Here is an 18,298-nt window from a genome sequence, read left to right on the forward strand (position 1 = left end):
GCTGCTTGAGGAGCATCCAGAGCAGCAGGATGAGGAGCATCAGCAGTCCCACCAGCATCCCCACGTAGAGGCTGAGGTTCCAGCCCCAGCCCAGAGCCAGCGGCAGCGACGTGGACGCCACCAGGAATTTCCTCGGCGCAGGCATGGAGTTGGGAGGCTGTTCGGCGTCTCTCCAGCAGCTCACTGGGATCCTCCCGGGCGTCGAACCGGAGCCATCCACCCACCCGGCCGAGTTAGGTCACAGAACTCCCATCAGTCTCCATCTTTTAATCCTTCAGCGGTGGAGAGGTAAACCTGTTGAGACGGAGCTCACACTCCTCCGGCTGTCCATTCCTCCTGCAGCTCAGACTCCTGCACAGAGCCAGCCTCCAATTTATCCTGACAGGGAGGAGGGGGGCGTCACGCCATTGGCTCAGCACACTTCCCACAGAAATCAAGTCACCGAGCCAGAGGAAAACCACCCGCTACAATAGACCTGCTCAACGTTTTCCTGAACAGAAGGTATTAACCCAACAGGAGTGAAGAATTCCCCTCTGGGATTAAAATCACATTTGAACAATTCTGAAATGATTGAACCGATTACATTTAATCAGTTCACTGCTTAATGAAACCAAAATCTAAAGCTTGAATTTTAAATTAGAAACTAAACCTCAATTTTTTTTTAAATTAATCCCATTACATAGTGACCTAAAGTTGGACAGGAGAAACCTTGAATCAATGTTCCTGAAACTGAATTCATCCCCGATGTAAACCTCCAGGAACAGCAGCTGCCCTCTACTGCCCCCATGAGCCCAGAGGAGACACAACAGGACAGAAAGTGGAAGTTAAGGGATTTTATTTACAAAAGCCATACTGTACAGTGCAGAAGGTGTTAGAAGGGCTGTAAACGTCAGTTTAATGGAGCTTCTTCCTCGTCAGATCAACGTGAACCTGCTCCGAGTCCTCTGCTTCTGGTACATTCACAGCTACTGGAGTTTTGAGACACTAGATCAATGCAGCGCGACGCAACATTTCACCTGAATAAAACCAAATTATTAAAACTGCAGTAGTGTCTGGCATGAACGCTGGGCTTCAGTATAAAAATATCAAACCTCTAAAACATTTAGCATTACTCCTAGAAGAGCAGGGCGTGGACTTTAAAAGGAAAAAAAGGGCACATATGAAAAAGGTGAGACTTGACAGGATGTGGAGTTACAGCCGAGGCGGCCGCAGTCAGTCCAGCAGCAGCTTCGTTGGCGCTTGGATACTGGAGACTTCATGATACCTGGCAGAAGAACAGCGTCAGTAAATCAAACCGTCTGCTGCCAGTGTGCAGGTGGCGCTGGGGTTCAGACTCACTTTGAGCTCTTGTACTTCTCCCGGACGGACTGCTGAGCGTGCTGTGCTGCGTTCAGGTACATTCGGTGAAGGTCTTCGATGCACGGCATCAGATCCTCCAGGGAGTAGCTGGTCATGTCAGCCAGCGTCTTGGGCTGAGGATCAGAGGACAGTGAGCGCCGTGCAGACGAGGTTCTCCTGTACGTACAGCCAGTGAGGAAACCCAACTCACCCACGAGCCTCCCGTCACTGTGTGGTTGGCCACGATGTAGGCTGCAGCTGCTATTTGCGAGGGCAGATATTTCAGGAAGGGGTCTGAATCCACCAGACTGAGCTCCCCGAGGTACTGCGGAGAGACGGTGCAGTCAGGTGAGTAAGAGCCAGTGTAGAAACAGTTTCCGGGAAACGGGACTCACCATGGAGAGGCTCTCCACTTGTTTGGTGACGGACTGCTGGAGGAAGTACTGCGTGAGGAACTGGTTTACCGTCGGCACGGCCAGGTCAAACGACAGCACCTTCAGCACCAGATGTTCCATTCGCAGCACTTGTTTCTTTGTGTAGGTGTCGTCTGTGATGTAGACGAACTCCGCCACCTCGGGAGGGTAAATCTCCTCAAATTTCCTGCATTGATAAAGTCACATTTGTCAATTTCACTCAAAGGGAAATCTTGACTAGCAGCTGGCATCAAACGAGACACTTACGAAGCGAGAAGCATTGCAGCCGTCCCGACCAACTGGAGCTTTCCCCGGAGGACGGACATCGAAGACAGGAAGCGATCGATGTAATTAACAGCCAAGTACAGCGTTTCGTTATGGAGTTTGTACTCCTCGCCAACTTCAACCAGCCAGTCCACCAAGATGGCCCTCATGCTGTTCGTGATGTCCGGCTGCTTTTTCATGTAACCCGCTTTGGGCCTCGTTTTCACCTGTGAAAAGACACATAATGAGGACAGCTGCCGGGAGGCCTGGAGTTCAGGTCCAGTATAAAACTTGAGTCTCACCTCGATCTCCCTCAGGTAGGTGTGGATTTCCTCTGCATACTCTGGAACCTCGTTTACGTCGGCCACTCGTTCCTCGCCTTCGACCACAGACATGTCCATTGGAGAGTCTGGAGAGGCAGCGTGATCAGAACAAGTCCCACAGCAGAGGAAAGTGAAGATTCTTCCAACTCGGGCTGAACGATATGGGCAAAATTTCATATCTCGATATCCATGCCAGATATTTCGATATCGATATATTACAATGGATTCAGTGAAAGTTAAGCGTTTTTCAGAAAAATAAAATCACAATACAAAAGGATGTAAAAAAAAAAATGCAGTTTTATTTATGAGAGCTCACTGCCACCACCACCAAACTCGTTTGTGCAGATTCTGCAGCCGCCCTCTGCCATCAGCTGTCAACCAGTAAACAAGTTTGTGGTTGGCTGACCTTACCTGTGCAAGGGCAAGCTTACATGCAGGGCAAGCAGGGGAAATCTTGATATCGTTGATTTTGAGAAACTAATGTCCTGAATGTTCATATCGCGATATCGATATGATAACGATACATCGTTCAGCCCTACTTCCAACTCACCGAAGCTGACGTCCATGGCCAACGGGACGTCGATGGTGGCCAGTGGCTGCCGGAGCCGAACCACAGCATTGCTGACCTCGGGGGAGTCTGCAACCGAGGGCTTCTCTTTCACGGGCTCTGCCACTGGCTGTGGCTTCTTGATGCAGGCACCATCAGGCTCGTCCATGTGGATCTGGAAGGCAGGCGGCTTGGAGACCTCTTCATTCTTACAGGACAGAGCCTGCAATGACTCCTGGAAGTGGAAACAATGGGATTTATACAGTGTGGCGCAGAGATTCAGTGAGCAGATAACAGCTGATCTACAAGAATTGAGTAATGAATAGTATATGCAAATCTATGATTAGAGAGAGGGCGGCTTTTAATGCAATCAGTCCCTGGGAGCTGATGTAACCTGGATTGAATTACAATGAGTGTCCTGAGGTATATTAAAAATGGCGGACAAAGGTGAGAGAGGCAGTCGGGGGCTTTAAAGTCTCTCTGGAGAGTGAAACCTAGTCAGCCCTGCTGGTGATCAGATCAGATCAGCAGCGGACGATATGGAGCCTTGTTGGGGCTGCAGCTCCCTCCATGCTAGCAGCATTAGCCGTTAGCTTCCTCACCTGCTTTGTACCGCGCTGGCTCGGGGCTCTGCTCCGCTGGTGGTTCTGCAGGGCTCCCAGGACGGTTCTGGTCGCGGCCCCGCTGCTCTGCTTCGGGGGGAGGTTCTCCTGGTTCTCGCCGGCTCGGGGCTTCGTGGAGCCCCGGAGCCTCGACAGCATGTTCTCCTGGTTGTGAGAGTCGGTGGCCGCGCTTCCCGGTCTGTTAGCTGCCGACATGTTTCACACAAAACAAAAAAAAAAAAAGAAAAAAACCCGGAGCCTGTCGGCCGGTCGCGAGGCGCTGCTGAGCGGGGAAAAACCGGATGACTTGGGGACAAAAGGACGAGTTCTGGGCGGTTAAACCGAGCCGAGCATCGGGCGGACAGTCCCGGTTAAAACTAAACTGCTGAGATGACAACGAACCTTTCAGAACCAAAACAAGAAGGTCCAAAAAAAAAAAAAACCCCAAACAAACCAAACCAGGGGAAAACAGGCGTGCAGGCAGTCTCTCTCAGGCGCTCCTCGACCCGGTTCTGGTGGCGCTGGTTCGGCCTGCAGAGGTTTCTGTTCGGTGCAGCAGCTGCTCACAACACCAGCGCGATTCTCCCAGTTCAAGTAGCCCGCGAGGATTGAAACGGACCAATCACGGGCGAGCAGCGGCGTGACGCCGTCATGTACGGAAGCCGAAAGTTTACAAATCAGCTGTGATTGCAAATTCAAAACCGGTTTGGCGGTGTTGCCAGATTTGGCGGGTTTCCCCCTTTGGCGCTTCTGGTCAGTCGTGTGAATTTGTAAATACAGATTTTTTTATTTGTTTCCGAAAAGTTAAATATTCTCTGTCATGAAATCAAATTTCTTGAATTAGAAAGTAAAGTGGGAATGTCATGTTAAACATGTTCCAAACAGACTGTCACGAATCATTTCAGTACTCAGTGAGAGAAAACACATCCTGGAGCAGAGTCCACTCCACATCCTCTGTTCACTGAAATCAGCCTGTTTAAATCACTGTGCAGAGAGCTGGGGCAATGTTCACTACAGTCACTGTTTACACCACAGAGAAGAGCCACCAGGATCATTCACAACATGAGATCACACTAATCCACTGTTCTCACTGTCAAAAACTTTAAAATCCTATTCTTAAAGTCAAGACTATTAAAGTCCCTTTTCAAACAGGAACACCATGTGCAAAGCATTAAACAATTTTCTCCCCAAAAAATTTGAATAGCTAGTCATTAAAGTAGTGTAACTGCTTTTTTCATTTGTTTTTGTTTACTTATTAAATGTACGTAGTCTTGCGGTCCATTTTGGGCCTACAGTCTATGTTTGCCAACCCTACCTTTAGTTTATAGAGATGGACTGATCTCGGTGTTTTACTCATGATGAGCTTTAGATCTCCCACTGCGGGAGAGTTGTCACATTCTATATTTAAACAGAGTCATTTCTGTGGAAGTCGCTCAAAAATGCACATGTAGAATAGAAAAACAAAAGCATAGCCTCACTCTGCTTTGAGTTTCTGTATGATTGACTTGGAGAAGAAGACCCACACAGCACAGGGAGAACATGGAAACTCAGTAGAACAAACAGGCCTGGATCCAACCAGGATCTTGTTGTGATGCAGCACTTGAGTCTTTTCATGTTGCTTCGCTCAGAGGTTCATATTACTGTCACACTGGAGTCTTCTGAAGCGCGAGACAGCCTTCAGCTGCTGTGTTCACGTTCACTTTCTGTCCTGTTTTCCTCCTGCAGTGAAACTTTCTGGCCGACTGCAGTAGAAGATCGTCATTAAATCCTCATAATAAATGAAAATGGACCAGCCCACAGCGGTTGGCGGCAGTGGTAATTCCTTTTATTGAAGGGAAAAATAAAAACAATTTATTTGACATGAATACTTATATTCATTATTCATGTTCAGGGTGGAAATATTGGAGAGAGAATAATTAAGGAGCATTACATAAGTTTATAATCACTTAACGCAAAGAGCCTCAAATGAGTGTGTGTGTGTGTAAGATGATCTTTTTATCCTGCAAGCTTCTTTTCTCTCCAGTTTATTTTTTGTCCTCTGAATAAAGTCTAAACAGTTGATGATACTCACAGTCCTATGAAAATAAAACTGTTCACTGTGCACTCTTATTTGATCAATGATTTATTGTTTTATTTATCAAAACTATGACTAAAACAAGCATCCAGGCGTTCCTGAAAGGTACCATCATCACTGTTTTTAATAGCTAATAAAAATTCATTCTTAAATACTTTGTACAAACAGTATCTACATGATCATGTGACAAACGAAGCTGCTTTACTGACACGGATCAACACGAGGTGAAACATTCAACTTTACGCTTGGCTGAAAAACTCCAACAAGGAGTTTAAGTCATAATTATCAAGTATTTCCAACAACGAGGACACCTTCGTTTTGACATTCTGGCCTTTGAACTTGAACTTGTCGATGAAGAGGTCTGTGATCATTCCTGCGGATGAAGAGGAGGAAAACATGACTGCAGCGAATCGACATGTCGACGAACCGACAGACCGTCCGGGGAGCCGGCTGTACCGTAAAGCCGCTCCAGGTGAGCCGGCTGCTTCTTGTACTCCTCCAGGAGGCTGGCCGACTCGTCCAGGATGCTGCGGTACTCCGGGATCAGGAAGTCAGCGTTCCCCTCGTGGACCTGAAGCTCCTGTGGAGGAGAGAGAGCCAGCGGACGCAGCTGGGAGTCCAACATCTGGAAACACAGCAGCTCACAGTGACGGAGGAGGAAGGCTTTCCCCGATCGACCCTCACCTTCAGAGCATCGATCAGCTGGACTTTCCTGGCCAGCAACAACTGGCACTCCAGCTTTGGGTGGATCATTCTGAGCGTGTGGCTCACGGAGTCATCGCTGATATCTGCAACACCGACAGATCAGAAACTCTGGCTCCAGGTGGGAACGGCGCTGCGCGGCGGAGCACCCACCGTACGAGATGTTCAGGTTGATCTTCTTCTTGGTGGCTTCTTTAGAGAGAACGTCGCTCAGGATGGAGATGGTGGAGATGTTGTCTGACCTGAAGTGGCCCTCTCCCTTGCTGGAATCAGACACGGGGTCATTTGTAAGGTGCAATTCCGGGGCGTGCTCAGTGCTGCGCCCGGCGCGTTTACCAGTAGGTGGCTTCCAGCTGTGTGCCCAGGAAGGTGTTGTGGAAATAGAAAGTGATGCTGTCTCCTGCCGGAGTCTTTTCGGGCACCTCCGGCAGACAGAAAACCACCCAGGAGTGAATCTCTGCGAAGCTGAACTGCCCCACCAGACTGAGCCTGTTCATGGGCCTGAAACAAAGACCAGACCGGGAGGGGCCGAGAGTTGAGTGAGTTAATGAAATCAAAATAATCCCGTCAAGCCTTAGATTGAGTAGAAACACAGCAGAGCAGGTTTCCCTCTGACCGGTCCGGGTCGATGCTGTGAGTCCGCTGGTGCAGCGACAGAGGCTTGACCTGGTACTGCCGCACCTGGCAGGTCTTAGGCTGCAGCCTGGGGGTGATGTACGCCTGCAGGGTGCCGTACTGCCCCTCGATGGACCTCACCTGGAAGACAAGTCCCCCCGATTCACACACACACACACACATTTCTGCTGGTCGGTAGATAAACCACCCAATAGGTTCACAGTAGAGGAGGAATCATTTCAAATAAAGGAAGAACTACGGGAACTTTATGAAGTGAGCTCCTATAATAACACACACTAGGATCAATACATGGAAATAAGTTCTGATGCGACCTTTGACCTCGTGCGTGTGGCCTCCACAGCCCGTTTACCTTCAGCTCCAGTCTGGTGGTGTTGGCCTGACATCTGTATGTGGCCAGGAGGAAGTTCCCATTGGGCTGCTGTGAAGGGAGGGAGAGTTGATCACTGCATGAGCGAGACGGTGCAGAGCTCTGCCGGACGACGAGCTGACGGAGGAGACGGAGGAGACGGAGGAGACGGAGGAGACGGAGGAGACGGAGAAGACGGAGCTCACCTCCGAGTCACACTCGCTGAAGCTGACCACGGCCGAGTTCTTGTCTCCGTCCAGCAGGTCGATGGGGACGTCGCTCTGCGGAGCGTCACACACGTTAGAGACGGGATGTAAAGCATGCGAGGGGAAGCCTGGAGTGCAGGGAGCACCTGGAGCAGCAGGTTGTCGATGGCCGTCTGCACCTCCAGGGTGAGGCTGTAGCTGGCGTCGTCCTGGCACAGCGTGAACTTGTCGTTGACGCTGAAGACGGGCACGGCGGACACGGCGGTGCTGGACTGGGACGTCTGCTGGTACTGCTCCCGGCCCTGCAGCACTTTGACCTGCAGCTGCTCCAGCTCCGCCCTGGGAGGCGGGGCAAGGACAAGAGCCAGTCAGCACGCTTCCTCTGAGGACGCAGACGAACCAGGAGCCGAGGAACGCCTCCCACCGCAGCGCCTCCACTTTAGACTGGGTCTCCTTGCTCATCTTGACCTCGTCTCCGTGGCCGAGCTCGGCCTTCTGCGGCTCGGTGGTCAGTCCGGTCACCCATCCTGGAGAACAGAGGCACGGGAGGGATGAAGGAGAGCGTCAGACCTCTGGTTCACTGCTGGATAACGGGAAAACCCACACATTTTAACGAAACAGGAAGTGAACCAGGAAAGGAAGATAACTGGAGTGTTTCTGTCACCGTGTGGAGCTGAAAACTGAGCAGTGAGGTTAGAAACGTTTGGGTCTGACCTGTGTAGGTGGAAGTCAAGACTTCATCGTAAGCCTCCTTTCCCACACAGCCACCCTGGACGGACGTCACGCTCTCCGACAAGACCTGAGAAGCACAGAGTGTGAGCTTTCTACACTTAAAACAAACAAAACAAACAGAAGTGGACATGAAATCAGGTGAAAACCAGGAAGAGCTCGTGACCAGTGTTCAGTGTGTCAGACAGAAACTCACATGCTCAAAACGCACTGTGGGCTCACCGGAGCTGTCAAAACCAAACACCTCCACCGTGCCATCGTCGCGGCCCACCAGGATGTCGTTCACTCCATCTCCGATAATGTCGTATGTATCCATGCAGAGAATTCCTGAAGGGAAGCCAAACAGCACATCCGTATTTTAAAAGAGTTGGAATCATCCTGCTGGTCTGGCTGGTCTGACGCAGGCATCAACAGCATACCTCCTTTCTTCTTGTCATTGTCGATCTCCCATCTGGTCACAGCTGAGCGCTCGCCGACCTGAACCAGCCCGATTTTTCCATCGATGGTCCCGTACAGAACCTCCTCTCCTGAAGAAAAGTCGCAGACACACATTAAAGTGAAGCCGCTCCACGTCGAACTGCTGCATCACACTGAGAAATCGACTTGCCTCCTTCTTTATTGTACCGCTCCAAGACAGACGGCGGTCCAGGGACTTCTACTTCGTAAGCGAGCTCAGACCCCTACAGCGAAATAATAACAACAACTCAAACCTGATCAGACCCCTGCAGAGGAAACCTCTGCAATGTTCACCTTCAGCACTCTGAGAACTCGGTCTTGGCACGCCAGCACCGGCACCACACGGCTCAGTTTCTCTGACGACAGACACATGATGTCGTTGATTTTGTCTCCAGACAGGAAGTAGTCCTGATCCTTGCAGTCAAAGTAGTGGTTGTAGATGTAGCTGGCGCACACAAACAGGTCAGCACCGGAGACGTGCCTGGGGAAAACACGGTGAGGGAAATATGAAAACAGATCCAGGTCCAGGAGCAGCGTGGATCACGGTGAGGAGAAGCTCCTACATGGCGTTTATGCTCTCAGTGAGGTTGGCATCAAAGGTCAGGAACTGTTTGCCCTTCTTGGTGAATCCTCGCACTTGAGAACCAGAACAGACAAAGATCTTCTCCTGGGGCGTTCCCACGGCGCCCCCAAGATCAATTCTAGTTATCTTCTGTCCGGGGAGGGTCTTGAACACCGGCTGAAAAAGGTGGAAGACAAACTCTGATGAGTAATGAACCTGAAGTCCCATTTACCACCGCTGTGAGTAAAGCCTCGACCCACCACAGCTTCTCCCTTCTTCATCCCAAAACATGTGAGGATACCATCATGATCGGCAATGGCGACCTGAAACATGACAGAGATTAACATCTGAAATCCTGAACGAACAAAGACAAGCAAAGGTTTCATGTCTCGAGCAGAAAATGCATTCACTTCAGTTCTATCAAGAAGTGATGAGAAACTGTCACCCTGCACTGCATCTTGGTAAAACTTAGAAATACAGAGTAGATAAACACATCAAGAATTCTATATGCTGTAAAAATCAGTCGACAGCCACAGTACCTTCTGAGTTGCCTTTTTTCCCAGAGCTGGCAGCAGCCTCATGGTTTTCTGGGATGTTACACCAACCTGAGGGAATCATTTACATCGAGACCTCATTTTATTTTAATCCAGTCCAACCATACTAAATAACAGTCCTGCCTGGATTTGCTCTTACCTGGATATAATCCACTCGGTTGAGGTTAATTTCCATCTTCTGCCTCTTCCCAGATCAAACTAAATGAAGAAGTCGATTACAGAACTCACAGGTTCGTTAGTCGATCATTCATCCGATCAATACTGAGATCTGGTCCTGGAAACATCTACAGGATAAAGGTGGTTGTAGTTCAGATTGGGATTATCTAAAGTGAGGAGATTAGCTGGCCGAGCTAGCATTAGCTAGCAGGCTAATTGGCTAAACACGAAGCACGAGAGCAGAATTCATCCGCTCAAACCGGGGGGTGTTGCACGTTTAAAGCAAGCCCTGCTCCGAATCACATAAAACACAGATTTAACTTCCTTTTAAGAAAGAATTTAGATCACAAACAGCTCCGGAAATACAGCGAAAAGAAGGCTGTTGTCGTTACCAGGGTGACGCTTCAGGGCTAACAAGCTGTCATTTCATTGGGCGAGAATTTTTCACGGAAATCGAAACTGCTCACCTATTGGTTGAATCACCTATTTCCGATTTCTACTAAAGCGAAGGTATCGCGCGCCCATCCGGCGTCTGATTGGCGGAGTCTGAAGTTAGTGTCATTCATCCAACCAATCGTCGTTATCCAAATCGAAACGTGACCAATCAGAGACAGGGGCGGGACCGGGGCGCGTCACCATACTAGGATTTGTAAATCCCGCTTCGCTCAAACGGGCAGTTCTTACGTTTATGTGTAATCCGTAATGTTGATATTCACATTCTTAATTTTGTTGTATCTATCGCTAAATTGGGCATGTTTTTTTAAGTAGAGTTTAAGAAACTAAATTAAATAGAAGTTATGTGATAGAGTGAAGTTTATGTCTGTCATAACAACTATAAGGACACATCATCAGCAAGCACCTCCGTATTATTTCATATCATATTGATTTAATTAGATCAATTCTTTTTCTCAATTAAAAAAATGCACTTTGTCTAATAGGCAAATGAACACGTTAAAATGTCAGAAAAGAGACAAATCATAGCATGCATTAAGCATCAGGACCCTACAGCAATGAGTGGACAAACAAAGCAAACTCAAAACAGTTTTCAAACTGAGAAACAAGTTCAACATGCATTCAGAAGCATCACATGCACCAGGCAACTCAATTCAAACGTGTATCCTACAGCAGAAATGTTAAAATATACAGCAGGAGTTTTGTTTCTCAGTTTAACGCCTATTTTGACAGCAGCTACAAAACTCTTGCACATTTTTAAGAGTGAGTTGATGGCATTGATAAATGTTAGGCATCTAGACAAATCAGGACATCGGATGATTCACACAGAAGAAATCAAGTAGAAATGCCAAAGTAAAGTACAACATTAAGAATATGAACAATTTCATTAAGTTACTAATCTCAGAATGTTAGAATAGAATAAGCATCTTCATGAATAAATAATGACGTCGAGGGAGAAAGAACATCAAGCGACACAGGAGGAGCACAGTTTCAGCGTGCCGCGCTGCGTTCAGGGACTCAGTCCACCGCTTCAGTGAGGTCGCATGAGGAGGTTGGGTGAAGAAACACTTCAGTGCACCAGCGGCTGGCCGTCGGGTCGGAGGTGACATTCAAGAGAGCGTTCCTTCTGCTGATGGCAGTATCAGTCCCCATCAGAGTTAAGTCACATCTTACATGGTTGAAAACTAAATAAAAACCTAACAAAAAAAAAAAAAACAAAACAAAACGGGACAAGTGTGAAGGGAGTAAAATGTCCGTGTGATCAAACCCCCGTGGGGGCGAGGCGGCTGATGAAGGCGATGCTGCTGAGGCACATCCTCCTGAAGAAGGCGGGGCAGGCGGGCTTCATGATGAAGTGCTCCAGGAGGATCCGCAGCTCGGTGAACAAGGTGCTGGGAGGAGCGCAGACGGAGTTAAAGCTCAGCTCTCAGCGTTCACACATCGCCTCGTCTCGTTCAGACACTCACCGGCAGTACGGGTTTCTCCTGGAGGTGTAGCGCAGAGTGAGGAATCTGTAGTAGATGAAGGGCAGCAGCAAGCTTCCCTGGCCGCTGAGCAACGCAGAGGAACACGTTACAGAGACACCCGACAACCTCCACCACGTACCTGCAGTGTCAGACTGCACACACACCTGAAGAGCATGAAGACGGTGGCCGGCATCAGGAAGATCTCGTTGCAGGCGATGAACTTGAGGATGTTCTGCTGATTGGAGGTCAGTTTGTCCAGAAGGTTTCTGACGAACATCAGGCTGCTGGGGCCCATTTGCTGCAAGAACACGAAAAGACAGACACAAAAGTGATCAACTGTCACAGAGAAACAGCTTTCAGGCGCTTTAGATGAAGTACAGTGAATCATCTACCTCTTTTGAGACCACTAAACCTACCTGGCTGGTGCTAACAGCTGGCTTATGGTTTTTAAATAATGACTAAAAGCCACAGCAGGCACTGCTGATTATACTCACATCCAGAACCTTCTTTGTGTACGTGGTCGCATGGAGCAACGAGAACAGGAAAACTGGGAAGATGCTCACTGGATTTCAAGGTTAAGGAGGAATCATTTAGCTGGGACTCGTTTCCACTCATAACACTCATACAAGCTCCTCAAAACTGCACCACAGAAGTTTGGTAAAGCATTGCCTGCTTGAATTTAATCTCTAATCTCTGTTTTACTGAAAGAGATCTGTCTTGTGGATGAGCAGCTGCCGCCACAGCTGTCAGAGAGCCCCTCCTTGCTGCGGTGGGGGAGGATACTGGTGATGGGGTAGGAGTTGACCAGGATCAGGGAGTAGAGCAGGTAATGGCAGCTGTCCTCCTGCAGAGCCTGGGCCAGGAACGCTCTGCTCAGCTGGAAGCGAGGGAGCCTCTGGTGCAGCCGCAGGGCGCTGGTCAGGGCGTTGGCCAGCAAGGCTCTCTGATAGAAGTTAGCAGCTGCGTAGGGTCTGAAACACACAGCAGTGATGAGTATCACACCAGCTGGTGGCAGCTTTCACCCCTCAGAGCTCCTGACTGCACTCACCCCAGCACTGGGAGGATAAACATGACAGAGCAGTAGACGGTGAAGAGTCGGGAAAGCCACATCGCAGTTTCCAGCTTGTTGCTCATCAGAAATTGCTGTGGGGGAAAAAAAAGAATAAACAAACATTTATGAGTTTAAAATACAGAGATTTAATTGGAGCATGAAATAACCAGAGGTGTAAGTATCCCAGAGACTCTGCCGTTCTCCCTGCTTTTAGCATAAACAAGGCAAACTGAAACAAAATGGGCTAAACTGTACACATAATATGACTTTATTTTCAAATTAAAGGCAGCAGTTCAACAAGAACCCTGACAGAAAGGACCAACTTTAAACACGTGAATTCAGGGGACAAAACAAGGGAAGACTGCTCGAATAATCGATATTAAATCCTTACTAAGTTATTTATTTATTTCTTTATTTATTTTTACTGAGGGCGATGTTAGAAATGTGTACATTGATTTTTCCTGAACTGGGGTAATTATGGCCTGAGTCCATCTCTCATATGTTTGGGCTGAGCACCTCCAGGCCACCGTAGTAAATAACCACTTTGTGAGTGAGAGCGCTATAGCAGCACAACGAGGATACCTACGGTACGATTCCCTCAGCCATGTCCCTACAGCGCTGTCAATCTGAGAAAGCAGCTTCAAGACAAGACGGACGAGGTCACAGCCGTCAGGACCGACCTGGAGAGTCTGAAGGTCACTCAGCTGCAGGAGGCAGAAAGAGAGAGATCTGCCCTGCAGTCTGAGTACCAGCAGACAGTCAACCAGCTCAGGTCAGAGGTCGTCACCCTGAACCAGGAAGTCTGCTCACTCCAGCAAGCCCTTGAAAATTCCACCAAGGAGCGGCAGGTGGAGAGAGAGCAGACGGCTGCAGCAATGAGAGCTCAGGACGAGGAGACCCGGAACAAGCTGAGTCTCCTCACCGACAAGATCTCCACCCTGACTGAAGAGAACGCTCACTCTGTGGCGACGCTCCAAAGGCTGAGGGCCGAAATGATCCAGACTGAGGCCGAGCTGACCAAAAATTGTGACGTCCTCCAAAAAGTGCTGCGGGCTGAGACCCTGGCCAAAGAGGAACTGCTGGAACAGTCCACAAAGGCAGAAGAGGCCTTCTTCACTCAGGAGGAGAGATGGATGGACCAGTTCAACAACACCACTGCAGAAATCCAGCATTTCCTCCAGAGGATCTCTGAACTGGACCGGCTGGCCTCCATGACGGACAGACAGAAGGCCAAGACCAAGAAAGCAGAGAAGAAAGCCAGAAGAGAAGCTGCCAAACAGGAGGAGAAAGACAGGAAGAAGAGGAAGGTTTTGGGGGGATACGATGACCCGAAGCATTCACCCAAAAAATTCAGCTGGCTAAATAAGAAAAGTGGCAGCCCTCCAAAGTAAAAGTTAAAAACAAACAAAGAAAAAACACAACATAAACCCTGAAGCCACTGAGGCAGGGCGGAGTAGACAGCGCCACCTGGGGAATTAACAACCTACATGCTGGTGTCCAAAAAAAGGAAGAAGGTCAGAGAAACAGGGGGTAAGAAACAAGAAAAAGTCAGACATAATATTGAACCCCACCCCCTTAAAAAAAGAAAAAAGTCAGAAACAAGGAGCTAGAAACAGAAGAAAAAGTCAGACACACTATTGCCCCCCGCCCCTTTAAAAAAGAAGGTCACAGAAACAAGGAGCTAGAAACAGAAGAAAAAGTCAGACACAGAGGTCTCAAGACCTTCAGAGTGAAAACTGAGAATGAGATGCTAGAGGAGGCCTCCAGTTCACACCCTGAAGGACAGAAGGACCGCTCAGCTTCAGCTTAATACAATTATAAAACTCAAAATTTTCAGAGCAAGTTTTACTTTGTTCCTGCCAGCTGTTGTCGACAGATAACAGCTGCTCGCGCGCACACACACACACACACACACACACACACACACACACACACACACACACACACACACAACCTCATTCACCTGCCTGTAGTAACACATTTCTACCATGAAGCCTTAGCGCCACCCACAGTGCAAAACATGTACTGCAACACAAAGTAAATGAACAAACACTTAAAGGTGTAATACAGGATTTTCTCGAAAAGACGAAGCCAAACGTCTGTTACTCACTTTTTGAACAACGCGCATGCGCCAGACCATCCGCCCGGCTCTCCTGCTTCTCCCAAGGAAACGCGGAAGCGTGCGAGCGCGATCTCCTCTACTCCGGACGTGCACGGCTCTGTTTACAGTTTCTGCGATCGGCCTCACTCATACGTAAGGCTTGTTTTCCGAAACAATTACAGTTTCATTATGTCAGACTCGCCATCGGTAAGTACTAGCTCAGAAGCTCACCGGCTACATAAACACTCTGAATGCGCAAAAGGGAGAAGCTTATTGGGCGCAAGCACGTAGAACCACCCTTAAGAAACCAGCTCGTCAGAATGATCAACAAACAGACCCATCAGTTATTTTGATGATCCACCCGGAACTTAAAGCAATAGAAAATCCTGTATTACACCTTTAAACAGGCTGTAACAGCCAGAAAACACCATTTTGTTACTGACACACGTTTTACATCGCTCGCAGTAGCTGCAAATACGCAAATATTTTGCTTCATTTTTTAAATGAAGTTTGGTAAAAGAAAGGAAAGAATTCCTCTTTACTTCAAGGCGGATCCATTTAGTTTTCAAGTCAAGTCAAGGTATTCAATTTTGACAAAAACTAAAGGAACAAGACTTTTACATTTTCTGGGAGACAATGTTTCATTAAATCAATCGAGTGTGTTATGACAGACTAATACCACTTCACCTCCAGACTGAAATAAAGGCTTTCTGAATACGTCTCTTCATAACTGAACACACGGATTCAGAACACACTGTCTTAGATTTCATAGTTTGTACTTTTGAGAAGTGTAACTTAGCAAGTAAACGAGCTGTTAAGGATGTAAAACACCTTCAAACAGAAGGGTAAAAAACACCAACTTACCACTGGCCCCACACTGGGAGGGGGGGCTTGTTGGTTGGTGTCAGCCATCTTTGGGTGTGTGTTACTCTGCAGAGATAAAAACACACATCATCAAAACACCAAAGACACATTCATCATTACTCATGAGAGCCAAATATTAAATACAGAAACTCAAACTTTACACTAATATGACAGTGACAGTTTGACATTTGTGTGGTTAATTATAAATTCACAGCTACTTGAAAAACTGAGACATAAACAGCTCTGTTGCCTTTAAAAAGTCCAACCTCATGGTGACATGAAGCAGGAGTGTTTTTCTGACAGGACTTACACTCACGTGAGGAGGTGTTTGTCTCTTTTAGAGAAGCATAAATCAAACCTCAGGGTGGCATGAAGTATCGGAATCACCATGTGTTTTCTGACAGCACTGACACTCCTTAGAGGTTCTAACTTTCTCTTCAAAAACACTATTAATGCAGATCTACGTGTAAAAAAATTAAATTAAATAAAGTCACTCGCTGTCCGCTGGATCTAATAGTCTTAACATCCGGGTGAAATGCAGTACAAAAGGTTTTGGTTTTCACTCATGTGAGGAACTGTCTTTTGGTTTCACTATAAATCCACAATGATTGATCAGGTTAAGAGTTCTGTTCAATGATTAGATGAGACAGTTTATGTTTCAGTCCAACTGTTTAATTTAGCAGACCTTGTGGAGGAGAAACGAATAAGGGAGCTAAGATTTACACCAAGATTGCATCATATCAATGTAAAGACTGACTTGAAAAGCAATGCTCAAGTTAGCCTTTCAGCAACAGACAATCATTAAATAACGGTTTTTGGATAATCGATGTTAATAGACTTTATCTGGAAAGGAAGATTGATCCAACATGTTTTCCATGCCACATGTAAATGACTGCTACCGACGGCGGAAAATGCAGGGAGCAAACCGGGAGAATGGCGTTTATAACCAGCTAATAAACAAGCCTCAACACTTCAGGCGAACAGTATGATCCTAGTTTAGAATAAACCAGTGAATCCGTGTTGACCTGGAGCTAAAAGCAGCTAACGGTAGCAGCAGGTGAGTCTAGAATGTTCTGTTACCATCGTTACTAGCATGGCAGCTAACACTTAGCCTTCCATTAGCTTTTCCTGGACTAATAACGCGGTTATACCGGGTAACTCCAGCCTCACTTGTTACCACGGAGCCTGTTCAGACTAAACACCCAGCTGGTTGACATTATATGACCCATAAATGAACCTTACCGGGGCTTCAGGGGGAAAAGTGTCCGTAGTGAAAGCTGCTCCGCTGGAAATGATCACCTGACCTCTCCGAGAGTTCAAACAACTATCGCGATATTTCACAACCTGTCTATGCTTAACTCCGATGAAGTTCACACAACTCTCGCGATATTTCGGCAACACCGCTGGAGTCAGGGTTCCACACAACTCTCGCGACATTTCATAGTACTGACAGTCCACATAAGTCTCGCGACACCTTAGAATGACAATCATATGAGTTTTTCTGCCCTCTAATGGACAAAATAAAAACTGCACCAGACTTTTTTTTAATGACAGCTTTACTTCTTTGAATAAAATAATTCCGGTATTCAAACGTCTGTTAATGCCCCTACAGAGTATTCTAATTATGAATTCCATTTATATAACATGATGATATCCCCTTATACTTGTTCAGGCAATCCAAATTCATTTATACAGCACCATTCAGGCACAGGGCAATTCCCAGTGATTTACATGTAAATTAAAGAAATACATTAGAAGAAGGCGATTGAAAACAGCATATAAAAAGGACAATAAATAATGTAAAACCCTCCTCAGATGAAGGTGACAGAATAATTCATGTTTAAATTTAATGGAGCAGTTTTGAGTCCTGTTTGTTTTGTTCCACAGGTGAGGAGTAGGAACTTTGTTTCTTCACTTTGTTTCTCCTGACTCTGGGAATACTCAGTGAACTTCTTCCTGATTGTTATAATTATTTGTATTATTACTGGCAGGGATTTGAAGGTGTCTTGTTTAGAGGGGAGGGGGTGATCTTGATAGATTTTTGTCGGTTTGTTGATAGTTTAGAGATTTAGATTTCTCCCTAGGTATGAAGTGCTGATGTTTACACACTTTTTTCAGGGCTAATGTGCTCAGAATGCTCCTGCAAAATAAGAGAAAAAAGATCCAACCTACAAGTCCAATGCGCATGCGCTGTGATCTACACCCATACTGTCACATCACACACCGAAAAACGTGCCCAGCTCTAACTCCAAGATGAGTTAAATCCATGGTCTTGATTATGAATTAACAAACGTTCATGTAGAGAACATTTTTTTTTAACCTTCAAACCACTGCATTGAAGGTACAGACCTCTCCCACCAGGGGGCGCTCCTCCCCAGTCCACCTCCCCTCCGCAGGCTGGGCTGCAGCCCGCAAGAGCCGGATAATTATTTTAGCTTTAAGTGCACCTTATTTG

At 47.3% G+C, this 18,298-nt stretch overlaps 3 protein-coding genes across 4 annotated transcripts; all 3 read right to left on the reverse strand.

The window, feature by feature from the left end:
• Positions 1–852: 852 nt before the first annotated feature.
• Positions 853–3,824, reverse strand: LOC115400081 (cyclin-A2-like). Its single transcript, XM_030107735.1, has 8 exons — positions 3,488–3,824; positions 2,889–3,120; positions 2,318–2,424; positions 2,019–2,242; positions 1,734–1,938; positions 1,550–1,663; positions 1,339–1,472; positions 853–1,264 (listed from the first exon to the last, which is right to left on the reverse strand). Exons 1-8 carry the CDS (start codon positions 3,701–3,703, stop codon positions 1,213–1,215), a joined length of 1,284 nt encoding a protein of 427 aa, XP_029963595.1. The 5' UTR covers positions 3,704–3,824; the 3' UTR covers positions 853–1,212.
• Positions 3,825–5,310: 1,486 nt separating this feature from the next.
• On the reverse strand, positions 5,311–10,288 carry bbs7 (Bardet-Biedl syndrome 7). 2 transcript variants are annotated; one of them, XM_030115878.1, is made up of 19 exons: positions 9,892–10,288; positions 9,738–9,803; positions 9,459–9,521; positions 9,200–9,375; positions 8,931–9,117; positions 8,788–8,860; positions 8,600–8,707; positions 8,377–8,507; positions 8,166–8,250; positions 7,876–7,978; positions 7,598–7,790; positions 7,452–7,526; positions 7,249–7,314; positions 6,880–7,019; positions 6,600–6,764; positions 6,417–6,526; positions 6,246–6,349; positions 6,018–6,141; positions 5,311–5,934 (listed from the first exon to the last, which is right to left on the reverse strand). In XM_030115878.1, the coding sequence occupies exons 1-19, from the start codon at positions 9,925–9,927 to the stop codon at positions 5,801–5,803; spliced, it is 2,139 nt and encodes a 712-aa protein (XP_029971738.1). In that variant the 5' UTR covers positions 9,928–10,288; the 3' UTR covers positions 5,311–5,800. The 2 variants fall into 2 exon arrangements, with proteins under 2 accessions (XP_029971738.1, XP_029971730.1); XM_030115870.1 differs by having other exon boundaries at positions 7,249–7,317.
• Positions 10,289–10,774: 486 nt separating this feature from the next.
• Positions 10,775–17,155, reverse strand: tmem33 (transmembrane protein 33). Its single transcript, XM_030115722.1, has 8 exons — positions 17,086–17,155; positions 15,844–15,909; positions 12,876–12,970; positions 12,611–12,798; positions 12,322–12,389; positions 11,992–12,125; positions 11,828–11,911; positions 10,775–11,752 (listed from the first exon to the last, which is right to left on the reverse strand). The coding sequence occupies exons 2-8, from the start codon at positions 15,889–15,891 to the stop codon at positions 11,623–11,625; spliced, it is 747 nt and encodes a 248-aa protein (XP_029971582.1). The 5' UTR covers positions 15,892–15,909; positions 17,086–17,155; the 3' UTR covers positions 10,775–11,622.
• Between the last annotated feature and the right edge of the window lie 1,143 nt (positions 17,156–18,298).

This window comes from Salarias fasciatus, chromosome 2 (assembly GCF_902148845.1).
Source record: "Salarias fasciatus chromosome 2, fSalaFa1.1, whole genome shotgun sequence".
NCBI classification, from domain to species: Eukaryota; Metazoa; Chordata; class Actinopteri; order Blenniiformes; family Blenniidae; genus Salarias; species Salarias fasciatus.

What these genes read in the sequence shown, in the direction of transcription:
- LOC115400081 (XM_030107735.1), bottom strand. Translation starts at nt 3,703, where the DNA reads ATGTCGGCAGCTAACAGACCGGGAAGCGCGGCCACCGACTCTCACAAC. An exon ending in GGCCATGGACGTCAGCTTCG is followed by an intron (nt 2,425 to 2,888) that starts GTGAGTTGGAAG and finishes CTGCCTCTCCAG; the next exon opens with ACTCTCCAATGGACATGTCT. An exon ending in GAGAAGTACAAGAGCTCAAA is followed by an intron (nt 1,265 to 1,338) that starts GTGAGTCTGAAC and finishes TTCTTCTGCCAG; the next exon opens with GTATCATGAAGTCTCCAGTA.
- bbs7 (XM_030115870.1), bottom strand. Translation starts at nt 9,927, where the DNA reads ATGGAAATTAACCTCAACCGAGTGGATTATATCCAG. An exon ending in GCGGTACAATAAAGAAGGAG is followed by an intron (nt 8,708 to 8,787) that starts GCAAGTCGATTT and finishes ACTTTTCTTCAG; the next exon opens with GAGAGGAGGTTCTGTACGGG. An exon ending in CAATGACAAGAAGAAAGGAG is followed by an intron (nt 8,508 to 8,599) that starts GTATGCTGTTGA and finishes GCTTCCCTTCAG; the next exon opens with GAATTCTCTGCATGGATACA.
- tmem33 (XM_030115722.1), bottom strand. Translation starts at nt 15,891, where the DNA reads ATGGCTGACACCAACCAACAAGCCCCCCCTCCCAGTGTGGGGCCAGTG. An exon ending in CAACTCCTACCCCATCACCA is followed by an intron (nt 12,390 to 12,610) that starts GTATCCTCCCCC and finishes CTTGAAATCCAG; the next exon opens with TGAGCATCTTCCCAGTTTTC. An exon ending in AGGAGAAACCCGTACTGCCG is followed by an intron (nt 11,753 to 11,827) that starts GTGAGTGTCTGA and finishes CGCTCCTCCCAG; the next exon opens with CACCTTGTTCACCGAGCTGC.